Source organism: Atheta coriaria, unplaced genomic scaffold (assembly GCF_025399875.1).
Source record: "Atheta coriaria isolate IRGN ID8LTWV9N9 unplaced genomic scaffold, Caltech_Dcor_3.1 hic_scaffold_5_pilon, whole genome shotgun sequence".
In the NCBI taxonomy this organism is placed as follows: Eukaryota; Metazoa; Arthropoda; class Insecta; order Coleoptera; family Staphylinidae; genus Dalotia; species Dalotia coriaria.
In genome coordinates, this window is record NW_027045447.1 from 11,503,955 (window position 1) to 11,517,992 (window position 14,038).

At 34.6% G+C, this 14,038-nt stretch overlaps 4 protein-coding genes, 1 long non-coding RNA gene and 1 other non-coding gene across 7 annotated transcripts; 3 read left to right on the plus strand and 3 right to left on the minus strand.

Annotated features, from left to right (window-relative positions):
* Nucleotides 1–2,651: 2,651 nt before the first annotated feature.
* LOC135792185 (trypsin-like) lies at nucleotides 2,652–3,282 on the minus strand. Its single transcript, XM_065302797.1, has 3 exons — nucleotides 3,237–3,282; nucleotides 3,023–3,176; nucleotides 2,652–2,964 (listed from the first exon to the last, which is right to left on the minus strand). Exons 1-3 carry the CDS (start codon nucleotides 3,280–3,282, stop codon nucleotides 2,652–2,654), a joined length of 513 nt encoding a protein of 170 aa, XP_065158869.1.
* Nucleotides 3,283–3,437: 155 nt separating this feature from the next.
* Nucleotides 3,438–4,486, minus strand: LOC135792586 (trypsin 5G1-like). Its single transcript, XM_065303246.1, has 4 exons — nucleotides 4,387–4,486; nucleotides 4,161–4,317; nucleotides 3,692–4,097; nucleotides 3,438–3,625 (listed from the first exon to the last, which is right to left on the minus strand). Exons 1-4 carry the CDS (start codon nucleotides 4,430–4,432, stop codon nucleotides 3,479–3,481), a joined length of 756 nt encoding a protein of 251 aa, XP_065159318.1. The 5' UTR covers nucleotides 4,433–4,486; the 3' UTR covers nucleotides 3,438–3,478.
* Nucleotides 4,487–6,108: 1,622 nt separating this feature from the next.
* Nucleotides 6,109–7,341, plus strand: LOC135791851 (uncharacterized). Its single transcript, XR_010548144.1, has 2 exons — nucleotides 6,109–7,059; nucleotides 7,173–7,341. It is a non-coding gene; the product is annotated as an uncharacterized lncRNA (long non-coding RNA).
* A 764-nt stretch (nucleotides 7,342–8,105) lies between these two features.
* Nucleotides 8,106–12,734, plus strand: Grd (Glycine receptor). The gene is given in 9 exon segments (XM_065302913.1): nucleotides 8,106–8,186; nucleotides 8,396–8,561; nucleotides 8,564–8,618; nucleotides 9,624–9,706; nucleotides 9,785–9,964; nucleotides 11,361–11,513; nucleotides 11,566–11,699; nucleotides 11,851–11,985; nucleotides 12,050–12,734. Coding segments are annotated over 9 exon segments (1,356 nt in total). The 5' UTR covers nucleotides 8,106–8,159; the 3' UTR covers nucleotides 12,473–12,734.
* Nucleotides 11,241–11,312, plus strand: TRNAP-AGG (transfer RNA proline (anticodon AGG)). Its single transcript has one exon. It is a non-coding gene; the product is annotated as a tRNA-Pro (tRNA).
* Ostgamma (oligosaccharide transferase gamma subunit) lies at nucleotides 12,512–14,018 on the minus strand. Of its 2 annotated transcripts, none has more exons than XM_065302915.1 (5): nucleotides 13,822–14,018; nucleotides 13,451–13,744; nucleotides 12,963–13,395; nucleotides 12,724–12,889; nucleotides 12,512–12,668 (listed from the first exon to the last, which is right to left on the minus strand). In XM_065302915.1, the coding sequence occupies exons 1-5, from the start codon at nucleotides 13,900–13,902 to the stop codon at nucleotides 12,653–12,655; spliced, it is 990 nt and encodes a 329-aa protein (XP_065158987.1). In that variant the 5' UTR covers nucleotides 13,903–14,018; the 3' UTR covers nucleotides 12,512–12,652. The 2 variants fall into 2 exon arrangements, with proteins under 2 accessions (XP_065158987.1, XP_065158986.1); XM_065302914.1 differs by having other exon boundaries at nucleotides 13,451–13,747; nucleotides 13,822–14,016.
* Nucleotides 14,019–14,038: the final 20 nt, after the last annotated feature.

Consider the following 14,038-nt stretch of genomic DNA (forward strand, 5'->3'; position numbering starts at 1 on the left):
TTGAAATTCATTCATTAATAACTTAAAAATTGAATTGCAAAGTACGGTTATTCATATTACACTAAATAAATCATCAAACTTATAAAGTTTTTGAAAATCTCGTATATATTTCGGCTGCAGAGTCAAACAGTATAAAACTCATATGAATAATGCTTCGCGGAAATCATGACATCAATGTGGGTGCATTTTGGTGGATGTTGAATGAATCACAGGTCCGATGTGATGAAGGGATGCAAGGATGCAGGAGTACAGAGGGCGCGTGTACGCGCGTCGCGACGCCGCAGCTCGTGGCACTCGCGGCTCGCGAACTGTGAAAGCTCTCCGAAGAGAGCGATAAATCTGTCGCACGCCTCCCGCATCACGTCAGTAACGTGTCGCGATCGGTCTTTCACGAACCACGACAAACGCCACCAGAAAAAAACTAAAAACATAAAAAAAAGTTTATTAAAAGTTTTGTGTAATAAACTATAAACAGTAATGTTTTAATTGATAAAAAGTTAATTAAGTTTGGGTGAGTGGTCTCTACTAATTTATTATAAATAAATTAATTAACAGAAGAATTGTTTTAACGTAAGGTTTAGTTTGTTGTTTATATTCACAGTTCATTTAACTCTCTTCAATTAATTTCACTTTATTCCGAATTTAACTGATTGTTATTTTCTTACTCGCATTCTTGGCGTTAATCAACACGAAACTAGTAGAAAACCTGTGCAAAACTTATTGTAAGGGTTAAAAACTTAAATTAAGTTTACGTCACGTCACTTGCAGTCGCAAATGATAAATTGTCGTTATTCTAAGGGTTCCTCAAAAATTTCTGTATTGTGATAAAGTTGAAAACTTTTTTTTAAATAATTTATTTTGAATGACATAATTAATTGATGCATTTAATTAATTATGCTAATATTATAGGTATAAACCTGAGCTAATGGAATACAATTTATGATTGCCAGATTGATAGATACCACTATGAACTTTGAATTTAACATATCATATCATAGATTACATCATAAAACTGTAATTTAAATCAAATTAATGCAATAGTATTTTTTACATTGTCCCATGAAAGAAAAATTAAATGTGCAACGCATTTTCCTAACTCCCACTGCGTTTTCATGGTCAATTAAACTGTTGTTAAATCCGCGTACTCGGCGTAAACGCCGTAATGCGTGAGTAATGTGGATCATGTGAATTACGAGTACGTGAGTTTAGTGAAAAGATTGCAATGTTGCGAAATTTACGGCGTTACAATGATGCTCAACGTGCAACGCGCTGTAATTTAAAGAAGTGTAAATAATTTCATAATTTTATATGAGAAAACAATTGGTTTAGAAATTATCACGTTTTATGTTTGCATATTCCCGCTGGAAATAAATAGAATCTCGCTAAAAAAGAAAATAGACATCCTTATAGCAATTTGATCTATAATTAAATCAGAAGTGCACATTTTATGTTTCTAGCGATTATTTTTTCTGCTCGAACATAAATAAAATGCTTATTTCCTAAGTTTTCTTCCGTCTTTATGTCATTCCTTCGCTTGTTCGTCTTATTTATGTGGCCGTATTCATATATTTCAGTAAACTTTATCAGTGTCTGACCTAGACCGATGGAAATAATCAACTTTTTCTATTTTACTATTTCGCGCACGTTGTCCACTGATTTTTAGGTTGTGGCGCAGATTTATCACCTCAATCAAGTTTTAGTTCCTTATTAATTAGATGAATAAATTGGTCATCAAATTATTACTTTTTCTTTGATGAATTATATAATATACTAGCTGTTGCCCGCGACTTCGTTCCGGCAGTGTTTAATAAAAATGTAATTCGTTTTTACTCTCTTGTTCGAGACATACTCGTAGTAAGAGTCAATTCTATCAATAAGATTAGCAATTTTAATTTAAAGAAATTAATTATATAAAGTTTTGTCAATAATGCACTTCAGCGCGCCATCTCGAATTCAACTATTTAACTATAACTATGATTGAATCCCAATGTCAAATTTTATTCTATTGAAAAGAGCTGTTTTGAGGATTTTCCCGGCAATTATTCGAATTTTTCTCACCTTTTAAACCTTCCCTAGACCTCCACGAATAATTCAAGACCAAGATAAGATAAATCCGTTCAGCCGTTCTCGAGTTTTAGCGAGACTAACGAACAGCAAATCATTTTTATATATAATATATAGATATATAAATATTCAAATTTTAATTTAATAATAAATTAATCTTATTGTTTGTTTAGCAATTACTGTCAATTTATCAAAATTGCGATAACGATCAATTAATTAACCATCGGCACTACAACGAGGACGTGTGAACTGTGAAGTACATCACAAATTATTGCGTAAAACACACACAAACAGATATAATTTTAATCAACTTAAAATTAAATCAATCAACGTCTAAAAATACTTTTACTACGATCTATTATATAAATTTTAGAATTGGTTTTTATATTCCTATTGAGCAAAAAATAAATAAAACCTTTTTTAGATTTTTATTTATTTCACATAAGCGTAAGTTATAATTTGTTGGTGTCAAGAATATCAAAAAGGAAATGAAAAACGTGTAAACATATACAAATCCGCTTGTCATCCGAAACATGCTCCTGAGTTAAACCTTTAACAATCGCATAAATGCAAATTTACATAATATTTTAGCCTTCTGATGAGTTTTGTAAATTAACAGAAGTAGGGCCGTTTTCACTCAGTTTTCCCCAGCCTGATGCATAACCATAAGCATTTACAGGTGTCTCTTCTTCAAATCTTGGTAAATCTATTTTTTTGACTTTTGTATTGAAGTTTAAGTCATCATTTAGTTCCATTATGGCAATATCTTTACTTTGTGTGGATCGGTCATATTCTGGATGTACGTGAACGCTGACAATACCTTTCGCCATAGAAGGATTAATTTCGTTGAGTTTTGTCATACCAACAAAGACTAGGAATCCTTCAGTTGTAATATCATGGCTGTATAGGTATTTTTAAGATATTTAAAAAATGAAGAAATGTTTTTAAAAATATTTACTCATTAAAGCAATGTGCAGCTGTCACTATAAATTTTTCGCTAATGATGGAACCTCCACACCATATGGATGTAGCATTACCAACAGCAATTTGATAGGGTACTTGAGTGATGTCTATTGGACTGCCTCCAACAATGCGTTGTTGTGGTGGAGCACCTTAAGAGAAAACAAAACATAAAAATTAAATATATTCGAGAATATTTAATATTTTCTCACAGAAAATCACTCCGAAAAGGCAGAAAATCACCACTAGGTTAAACATTGTTTCAGTTATATGACACCACAACTAATTGCGATAAAATTTATTACTGAATTTATTATATATCTTATCTCTATATTATGAAAGCAGTGGGAAATCTAAGTTGTTGTAAAGTACCATTAAACACAGATTATGATTTAAAATGAATCATAGTAGTATTAAGTCCAAATTATTTATTAACAATTAAAATCAAAAACATTTACAATCCGGTGATTTCAGTAATGTAATCACGAAGATTGATAACATGAGCATATACACCAGGGAAACCAGGAGTAGCGCATCCACGTCCAAAGGAAGTAATACCGTAGATCACGTTGTTGTAGACCAATGGGCCACCAGAGTCACCCTGTAAAACAAAAACAAAAAAGTTATAAAAATTAACCAAAATGATTTTTAAGATTTTATTATTTACCTGGCAGGTATCAACTGAACCATCAAGAGCACCAGCACACTGCATGTTATCAGCATCAAAGTTGCTATAACCTGAACACTTATCAGCAGCTAACAGTTGAATTTCAACACCCTGTAACTGAGTAGCAGACTCTCCATTCTCGGAAAGCTTACCCCAACCAGAAGCATACGCATAACTACCAACAGGGACCTTATCACTACCACTGGGTAGATTCACCGGTTGGATTTTATCGTTGAAAACCAACGCGCTTTGCAGTTCGAGAATAGCAATGTCAACATTATGCGTCTGCTGGTTGTAATCGCTGTTGATGTTCACTTTCTTGACTGGCTTGAGCATGGAGCTTGTGATGGCGGTCAGCTTGGTCATACCAACGAAAACCATGAAGGATTCAGTGTTGACATCATGACTGTCAATTAATAGGAAAATATTTACGTATAGAGTAAAATTTTAATGTTGATGCACGACTTACTCATTGAAGCAGTGAGCAGCAGTCAAGATAAAACGATCACTGATGATGGAACCACCGCACCAGATGGAACCACTGTTACCAACGGCTACCTGGTAGGGCACCTCGGTGATATCGATGGGTTCGCCATTTACAATACGATGGTTCTGAGAAGGCGCCGCTAAAAATATTTTTTAAAGTTAGGTTAAGTTAGGTTATGTTAGGTTATGTCAAGTGAGGTTAAACTTACCTAGGGCAACAGCCAAGAGGCAGGATACAAGCACAAGTTTGAACATTATTACTAAATCAATTCACAATAACTATTTTCCCAGATGCATTGATTCACGTTTTATATCATTTGTTATCATTTCTTAATCAAGATAACAACATTTTTTTAAACATAAGAGTCTGATTATAAAAACTAAGCCGTCAAGTGTTTGATTGTCTTTCTGTTTATCATATTCATGAATCAAGTATTTTATTTACGAATTTTTGGATAATATGTTTACGCAACGTGATAAACAGCGACTTTTAAACGTTTTCATTTATTTTTCCACTTTAAGTATATAATATCATTAATTAATCTCCTCTAGCAACACTCTGACATACTATTCTTTGTCATTTGTCATTTCATTCCGGAGTCTTACTTCTGTTGGTGATGTATCAGGTTGATAAAGATAACAACAACTTAAAAGATGGGAGAAACCCGTTAAAGTGTCGAGGATTAAAAGATGGACGTGAACAAAGTGGTCGTTGGGTCTCGTACACTTCGCCATCGGCATCAGGATCAGGATCGATCCGAAAGCAGAAATAGAAAAACGCTAGCGAGTTCGTGGGCAAACAATCAAAAGAGTGATAAGTGCGAAATGAAAGCAAAGAAAACATCGACAGGAAACGCGACATCGGAAAGTGACTAATATCGTATATTAATGCTTTTTTCTGACGGATTTTTGCGTAACTCAGAAAATGGCTGTTTACTTGGCCTCGAATCAACTCCTTTTCGTCTATTACTCAAGTTTGATAAGTTTAATTAAAGTGTTTATGAGTTTACCGAAATTCCATGTTGTTTTTTTAAGCACCTATCTCGGTAAATTTAAATTAAAATTACACAAGCACTTGAAAAGTTTGAGGCTTGATTTAATCTATTCACGAGTCTAATTAAAGAGTCTAAAGTTTAAAATAAGAATTGGGCTGAGATATAAATAGATATGTTCCTAACTAGTTTTGTTTTATCTTAAAATTCTATATTTTTCATTTTTAAGGCACAAAAAGCACTTTAAGCACTGTACTTTAAACACAGACGGCCAAAGTGGTGACTAAAGTACTTTAGTGACGAGTTTTAGTCACGGAGTAATGTTTACGCCTGCGCATCAGCGCATTTTAATACTAAAATTAAAAAAACAATTTCCATTCAAAACTTCACGGTAGGCCACACACTATACAAGTATTCAAAAAACAATTAATCGTGCTTCTTCAAGCAGCTAAATGAGCATCCTTTCATAAAATATTTAATTATAACATCAAATACCAAGCAGTCAACGCAAAAGAAGAAACGTGAAACATTTTCCAAGAAATGAAAAGCAAATATTTCTAAAGAACAGTTTTAAATGAAGCAATTAACGTTACAATTTCAACTAAATCTAGCATGAAAAAGATTGATTTCTTAGGAGATATGAGCATAATTTCCAATAATTTCTACGTCTTCAGTTTTATTAGATACTCGTCTTTTGCATAGTAATAAAATTTAATTTTTGCCTTTATTATTCGTACAAATGCTACGGGAATACAGCGAGCGCAACAGGTGGTCGCGCAGGCTTTGCATCTTTCGCGAGGATAATTGCCCCTCATCGCTGGATTTTAATAATCCTTCCGCATGCTTGCCTTTCCGTTATTAAAACTTATTACCTCACGCGCGGAAATTGAATTTCCTTTCCAAATCTAGTCGTCCTAATTGCGCATTGTCGTCAAGGTTATTCATATACTTAATGATTGTTTAGTTTACTGTCAGAGTTGTTACAAATTAAATTTTTGGGAATGAGTGCTAATTTTCAACGCGTTTGTTTAAAGTCGATATTTATGTAGTAAGATGAATCCAAAAAGGACGCCGTATTTGTTTGGGCCTGTTATGGCCGCCATTTTTCGTCTTGAAGACCAAGGTTTTCGTTTAAGTGATATTAGAGTTCTGCGCGAGGTAAGCCGTGGACTGAAGAAACAGTGCAAACGCGAACCGCCGAATCTTAAAATGCGCGTTGCTCAAGCGCTTAATTATGGTATAAAAGGTGGGGTATTGCTTAAGACGTCAGGGCGTATGCGTATGACGGTTGGACCGAAAGCACTTAAGCGATTAGAATTAAATAGACCTCAAGTAGTTCCTTCGCGTCGGAAGAAAAAACTACCAAGAAGAAGCAATGCAAATCGGTTAAATCTAAACGAGAAAAACCGAAAAACGTGAAAAAATCATGGAAATCATATTTTTCATTTGCCACCAAGAAAATTACTGGAGATCCAAATAAAAAAAAGTGTGCGTGTAAAAGAAAAAATACAGAAAAAGCAGAAAAAGAAGAAAAGAAAGATACAAAACAGTCACAGACAAAACAAGATTCAAAAACAGATGTTAAAAATAAAGATACATGCAAGCAAGATGATCATAAGCAATCTGATCATGAAAAATCTAAATCTCAACTTGAAAAACCCACTGATGAAGTGGTATTACCACCACAGCGTTCAAGAAGTCGCCGCCATTTGAGTAGGAAGAAGAGTAGCGCTGTCAAAACTGGCGTGCTTAGTGGACGAGTGTCAAAAACAGTACATCCACGTAAAAGTAAAAGTACACATCGTAATCAAAACACATCATCAACCATAGAAGTCGGAGACGAAGAATCTCCCGATGATAAAACTGTTGTATTGGATAATTTCCATAACGGTAGGAAAAAAAATTGTTTTGTTAAAATGACATTCACTTTATGCAACCATATGTACATTCAAATGAAAATAATTAAAACTTAGTCAATATTATTTAACACTAATAATTTTTAGGGAACCACCAAGATCCTCCCGTGGTTAAAAACACTGATAACACTGATAATCGACGTAGCAAACGCGAAACGAAGGGCAAATCAAAAACACGAAATTACATAAATTGAAATTATTAAAAAATTATATTCAAATGTATAAATTTCATGTTTAAATAATATGTTTCCAAATATTTTTTGTTTTTACTTTCTTATCAAGTCTAATCTAGTCTTGTGAGTCTTTTGTTCAAGGAAATGACTAAATCCGTATTTGAATAGCAGCACGTAAGTTAGATTCACGTCCGCACACATGACCATTCGCAAGCAATTTCGCCCGATGAAATTGATCCGCAGATCTCTCGTTTCCCGTAATTACTGGGCTTGGTTGTGTTTTGGGGTTGACATGCACATGGAGATTGCAGCTCCGCCGCGCGCCCGAAATCGCAGAGAAAATCTGGGAGTTCAGCAGACATTGAAATTAATAGAAACCGGACTCAAGTCTAGATTTACATCTACGAGTAGATACTGTACGAGTACTGTACATTTAATAAAGGGCTGGTTAATAATATTATTTTGTGTCGTATTACATGAGTAGGAGATAATTATTTCTTTTAATGGGTTGCATATGAAATTATTTGAATGCTGTTTTATTTGTGAAGTGATAAAGGGATCAGAGTTAATTGCTTTGTATGCTGCCAGTTCGAATTTACTCGTACAGGATAATTGGATTTACAGCGATTAGACGCAAGCAAACAGCATCAGGATGATATTGATTCATTCGATATGATATTACATTATACATCATTAAAATTATTGCGGAAAACGCAATACATCCTGACAAGTAAATTGCAATTTTAATGAAAAATTAATTTTGATTGTTTTTTGCTTAAAATTGTGGTAAATAAGAAAAAAATTGATAATTATTATTAAAATTTATCATTACAAAACTGCTGTTTTATTTTCTCGTTAAGGCCCGCCGGCCGTCATCGAGGTAGATATTGTGGTGCGCAGTATGGGACCAATCTCCGAAGTTGACATGGTAAGTTTTCACTTATCCCTTAAATCCTCAAACCATTTCAACGCTAAAGCTTCCTATTGACTTAAATCGGCAAAAAGTAAAGAAATAAATATCAATTCCTGATACAGAAGTAAACATGTAGAAATTATTTGATTTTTTTACAAAATGCGTTTTAGTGATCAAATTTCAACCCTTAAAATTTTTATCTTCTTTTTTATTATTTTTTGCAGACATATTCGATGGATTGCTACTTTCGTCAGTCATGGGTAGACCGTCGTCTGGCCTTCCCCGGTGATGAGAAAGACACCCTCGCTCTAAGCATTTCCATGCTTGCGAAAATCTGGAAACCCGACACATATTTTTACAATGGAAAACAAAGTTATCTGCACACAATAACAACCCCAACAAATTTGTGCGATTGTTTAAAAATGGACGTGTTCTATATTCATCTCGGTAATAATTAATAAATAATTTAAATCAATACATTATTAGAATAATTTAAAGATATTAAACGAATGTATGCACTCGGTTTTAATTATTACGGTGCTTTCAAGCATAAAAATAATTAAAGCAAAACCATTGACGTCAACCCGAGTAAATAATTAAACGGTGTGCACTGGGGACGTTTTAATTTTTCATTGCGTCTATTTAATATGAGTTGATAAATTATAAGAAAAAACACAGACGGTGAAATACTAGAATATTTGTTTATCATACATTTTATCTGTTTGCTTGTTGTTATCGAAATTTATCATCCAAAGTGACGTAGAGTAATCAAGTTGGAGGAAAAATGTGAGTTGTGAAATATTAGAAATGCGGGGATATAAATGGTTGCCTAGATGTTTCACTATCATCAAAAAAATTGATATGAAGATAAAGAATACTGCTTCCATCAAAAACAGTAAAAAATACAATTTTTGATGATTTGATATTTTTATACGAACACGTAACTTATTCAGTTATCATTTTTTTATTATTCAGGTTGACATGGACCTTTGCAAACTGAAAAATCAATTTGCATTCGAATAATTGATTTATTTTCTCATAAAATACATTTTTAAAGCAATTAAACAGTTTAATTTTGATTTTTTAATTTCTTTGTCGATTTATGATGAAAATAATCCATTTTATTAATGAATCATTTCAATTTTCAAAATATATCTTGGTATAAATGAAAATTACAGAAACATAACGTTGAAATGATGGTTGATATTGAGACCATTGTTCTCGGCACCTAGTGTTGTTTCGATTGAACGCTTTCGTGCGTCCTGCACTCCCGAAATGATTCAGATGGGAATTCTGGCGTTAGGGGACCGTTTTGGAACAAGTGATTCCACTTCAGGCACACACAAGCCTTCCCGGTTATTTTATAAAACCAGGTGGAAATTGACTATGCCCCGTTTACATTCAATTTATTTAGTTACACAGAATAAAAAGTTAAAAACATATTTGTTTCAGATTAACAATAAAAGCTGGTTGTCCTATGAATCTCGAGGATTTCCCGATGGATATTCAACGATGTCCATTAAAATTTGGTTCGTGTAAGTATGGAAAAAATTAGCTTAAAGAAAAGGTGCGTAAAAATTGAGTAAATCCAATAATATCCAATGCGTTTCCAGTCGGCTACACGTCGCGCGACGTCCTCTACAAATGGAATTCGGCGCGACAGGTGGCTATCGCTGAAGACATGAAATTGTCCCAATTCGATCTCATTGCTACTCCGGCCGGCAATCACACCGACACCATTGTCAACAATGACGATCGGAAACCCGGGCAACGATCCACCAACACTTATATAAGTAAGTATTAAAATTAAGTTCAAATATCTATATGTATATAAAAATGAATTGCTGTTCGTTAGTCTCGCTAAAACTCGAGAACGGCTGAACGGATTTATCTTATCTTGGTCTTGCATTATTCGTGGAGGTCTAGGGAAGGTTTAAAAGGTGAGAAAAATTCGAATAATTGCCGGGAAAATCCACAAAACAGCTCTTTTCTATAGAATAAAATTTGACATTGAGATTCAATCATAGTTATAGTTAAATAGTTGAATTCGAGATGGCGCGCTGAAGTGCATTATTGACAAAACTTTATATAATTAATTTCTTTAAATTAAAATTGCTAATCTTATTGATAGAATTGACTCTTACAACGAGTATGTCTAGAACAAGAGAGTAAAAACGAATTAGATTTTTATTAAACACTGCTGGAACGAAGTCGCGGGCAACAGCTAGTCTACAATAAAATATTATACATTAAGTATCATGCACAATTATTAAACATCAAATATAAATTTATATATAGACACAGTAGTAGCAATGACAGGATTTTCAAAGAGTCTAACATTATGTGACATTTGAATTTCTATGAATCCGCATGGACCGAGCAAATATTTGATTTATTCCGAATTATACGCATATATCCAATACCCAAGCCAAGGCAGAAGCCAATAAATATACCTTTGATACAAAACTATTTTGTACACACTGTGTGTTTCCGAAAACACAAAATTAAATGATTTTTTGTCAATTTATTAACAAATAATGAAATTTTACTACTTTTTCCTTTTACTTTCTTTTAAATTCAATTTTAAAGATCTCTATAAGAAAAGAAAGCATTTTCAATGCATATAATTGCACAGAATAACTCCTCCTCCACAAATATCTAATATTACCAACAGTTGAAGATGCCGCATTTTGTACACGTCCATCCATTCAAGCATCTGGTAAATTTTATACCGTTATATCGCTCGCAGCTCGAAATGAAGTCCAGATATGTCCCACGAGACGTGTATTTGAATTGCAACGCTCAATAGGGTAATAAATGATAGTGCATTTCATTTTACAATGGAAATTTCAACTGAAATCCAACAAATCTTCAATGACCTCAATAAATCTGTTGATAGAATTTTTTAACATGAAACTCAGCAGCAAACGAGATATTTCTAATCGTTTAATAGCAATTTCAGTTATTTTTAATTGTGCTATTGTTGCTATTATAAGTTATATTTTATAACAAGTTATTATTCATATAACAACAACGCTCACAACATATTATTTATTGATTGTAAGCATCGGCTCGTTGGTCTAGGGGTATGATTTTCGCTTAGGGTGCGAGAGGTCCCGGGTTCAAATCCCGGACGAGCCCACGATTTTTTTACGTTAATAATTAAATTATTGTTTATATTATTTCCAGCGGAGTATTCCATGTTGCTCGTAAGTTTCCATTTGCAACGCCATATGGGTAACTTCCTGATTCAAGTCTACGGGCCATGTGTTCTGCTTGTCGTGCTGTCGTGGGTCTCCTTTTGGTTGAATCGGGAAGCTACAGCCGACAGAGTATCGCTTGGTATGCGTGTAAAGATTTATAAATAAACTATTAACGATATTTATAATTTTAGGTATAACTACCGTGTTAACAATGACATTTTTAGGCCTTGAGGCAAGGACAGATTTGCCTAAAGTACCTTATCCCACCGCATTAGACTTCTTTGTGTTTTTATCATTCGGATTTATATTTGCTACGATTATTCAGGTATTTATGCGGTTAAAAAACCTCCAGAGATACATAGAAACAAGAAATATCCAATATTTGCCACTGGCTTCTATTTTTTGGAGATAAATAACCAATATTCTTATATTTTATAACCTGCAGTATGCTAAATGTTTAAATATGTCTGTTTTAGTTTGCAGTAGTTCATTATTTTACAAAATACGGTTCAGGCGAGTGTTACTTCAGCTCGGATCTTGAAGATTCCAGTAGTGACGAAGACGACTGGAAACCGATAGAAAAAAGATTTTCGGATCCTAAAGATATAAACGTAAATCAAAAAATAACATATTTCCATGCAAATTTCTATTTTTAATTTTTCTAATTATATTCAGGGTGCAAATCGTCGAAAGTCATCCGAATCAAAACGTCCACAACTCCCTTTCCCAGCATACACAGATCCACATTTCGTAGAAGTTATCCCGTTGTCAGCCTGTGCCATTCCAATACCCTCCAGCCGGCGCTCGTCCCAATGCTGGGCAACACTCCCCTGCTTGAAGCCCGCACCGCCTGAAGACCACCACACCGCGACGTACACGCAGCCAACAGTCACCGCCATAAGCGGGCAGCGATTATCCTTCCAGGCGTCGATGCGGCATCGACCTCACCGAAGGAGACGCACGCCACGATTCAACTCTGTGTCGAAAATCGACCGCGCATCACGCGTGGTCTTTCCACTGTTGTTCTTAACAATAAATTTATTTTATTGGTATTCGTATTTGTCACGAACGGAGAGGATTCAACCATTGAAACATTAGAAGCAATATGAGAATATGATATGAGATAGAATGAGGTGCTTTTTGGGTTTGTTTCGATTTTATTAACAAATAGTCAGTTTTTCTTGTAGACTCACATAACAAACACTCTAATTGCACCCGTGCATGTTGACAACGACATACACACACTCACATATGTAGAAAACGATGTGAACCAAGTTGTTATTTGAACAGAAAGCTGTAAAATATTTAATTGTTAAACAAAAGAACATAATTGTAAATATATCATCTACCTATAAGGATATCCCTGTGTTTTTGACCTGAAGACTGACAGAATCAATGAGAAAAATACCGAAACCAAGACAAGTCCTGCAATGGCGTAAATCTTCTTCTTTTTGGGATCGCCTCGTTTGCTGGCTGACTCAGTGAGAAGAATCATACCTAGTACAATTGCGGCATCTTAAATTCACATTAAGAAAAGTTGCATACATAATTTTCAACTTCTCAAACTACTAAGATGTAAAAAGGATACTTAAAACCATAACAATGTATGTCTCCAATACAAATTGCCCCTGCGATGATCCGTAAATGTAAGAAACCTGCCCGTTTTGCCCCTTGTGGAAAAATGGCGGACCTCGGATATGATTCCACATTTGACCTGAGACCATCATGAAACAAATGAATAACGCGCCCATCGCCCACATGTTCTTGTTGTAGAGGAACTCCAAGTTGTTGCGCTTCAAATACAGCAGAATCGCGCAGAATGTGAACAGGAAAAGCAGAGCTAATGTTCCAGAATAGTTTGGTGGACGGAATACACGAATCTGGACATCTGTACGTTCTCCAATCCATTTGGCAATTGATTCGGCAGAGAAACCAATCCTTTGGATATCCATGGTGTCTGCATTCTTTGGTTTACCTTTGGCTGGGAAATGGATGAATACTGGTGCAGTATTCAATCTCATCTATGCATTAAATATAAGTTATTAATAAATAATATAATGAAGATGTAATTCTTACCATTTGGAAAACATCAGAACCCTCATCGAAATCAACAACAGCAAAGAACAATTTATTTGAATATGCTTGTGAATATCTGAATGAATTGGCCACAATACCAAACTCATCATTGGCATGTTTACACACACCACATTGACGCTGTGGGGCCATTGCTGTGAACATCACCACAATGGAATAGTTTCTGGGTGCAGTCTTAACATAGTCCTTGAATTTATTTGCATTGAAACGCAGCACAGCACGTTTACTGGACATTTCCGTGAGTTGTTGTACACGCTCGGCCATCGTCATGCCCTGCTGCTGAAGGATTTAAAGAATATTGTAGTGAAGGGTGTAACATAATGAACGAATTTGAAGAGATAAGTAAAACTTACTGTTTTACGTGCTTGTCCATCCGCATGATAGAAAAGTATCGTTGAGGCGACAAGTAGCCCGAAGAGGATTGCTTTCTGCATTTTGGATTTCTTACGTTCTTAGCGTTGTTCTTGATTACGTTTACATAGGAAACCGCTGGCCACTACAAACACTACAGCTCGCAAGCCGGCTTGTGTCAAACAATATCAAAAACGTCAAGTTTACTCGTCAACGTGT

What these genes read in the sequence shown, in the direction of transcription:
- Ostgamma (XM_065302914.1), bottom strand. Translation starts at nt 13,902, where the DNA reads ATGCAGAAAGCAATCCTCTTCGGGCTACTTGTCGCCTCAACGATACTT. An exon ending in ATGGACAAGCACGTAAAACA is followed by an intron (nt 13,748 to 13,821) that starts GTAAGTTTTACT and finishes TAAATCCTTCAG; the next exon opens with CAGCAGGGCATGACGATGGC. An exon ending in GTTCTGATGTTTTCCAAATG is followed by an intron (nt 13,396 to 13,450) that starts GTAAGAATTACA and finishes TTTAATGCATAG; the next exon opens with ATGAGATTGAATACTGCACC.
- LOC135792185 (XM_065302797.1), bottom strand. Translation starts at nt 3,282, where the DNA reads ATGTTTAACCTAGTGGTGATTTTCTGCCTTTTCGGAGTGATTTTCT. An exon ending in CCTTTTCGGAGTGATTTTCT is followed by an intron (nt 3,177 to 3,236) that starts GTGAGAAAATAT and finishes TTTTCTCTTAAG; the next exon opens with GTGCTCCACCACAACAACGC. An exon ending in GCTGCACATTGCTTTAATGA is followed by an intron (nt 2,965 to 3,022) that starts GTAAATATTTTT and finishes ATACCTATACAG; the next exon opens with CCATGATATTACAACTGAAG.
- LOC135792586 (XM_065303246.1), bottom strand. Translation starts at nt 4,432, where the DNA reads ATGTTCAAACTTGTGCTTGTATCCTGCCTCTTGGCTGTTGCCCTAG. An exon ending in CCTCTTGGCTGTTGCCCTAG is followed by an intron (nt 4,318 to 4,386) that starts GTAAGTTTAACC and finishes AAATATTTTTAG; the next exon opens with CGGCGCCTTCTCAGAACCAT. An exon ending in GTTCAGTTGATACCTGCCAG is followed by an intron (nt 3,626 to 3,691) that starts GTAAATAATAAA and finishes TTTGTTTTACAG; the next exon opens with GGTGACTCTGGTGGCCCATT.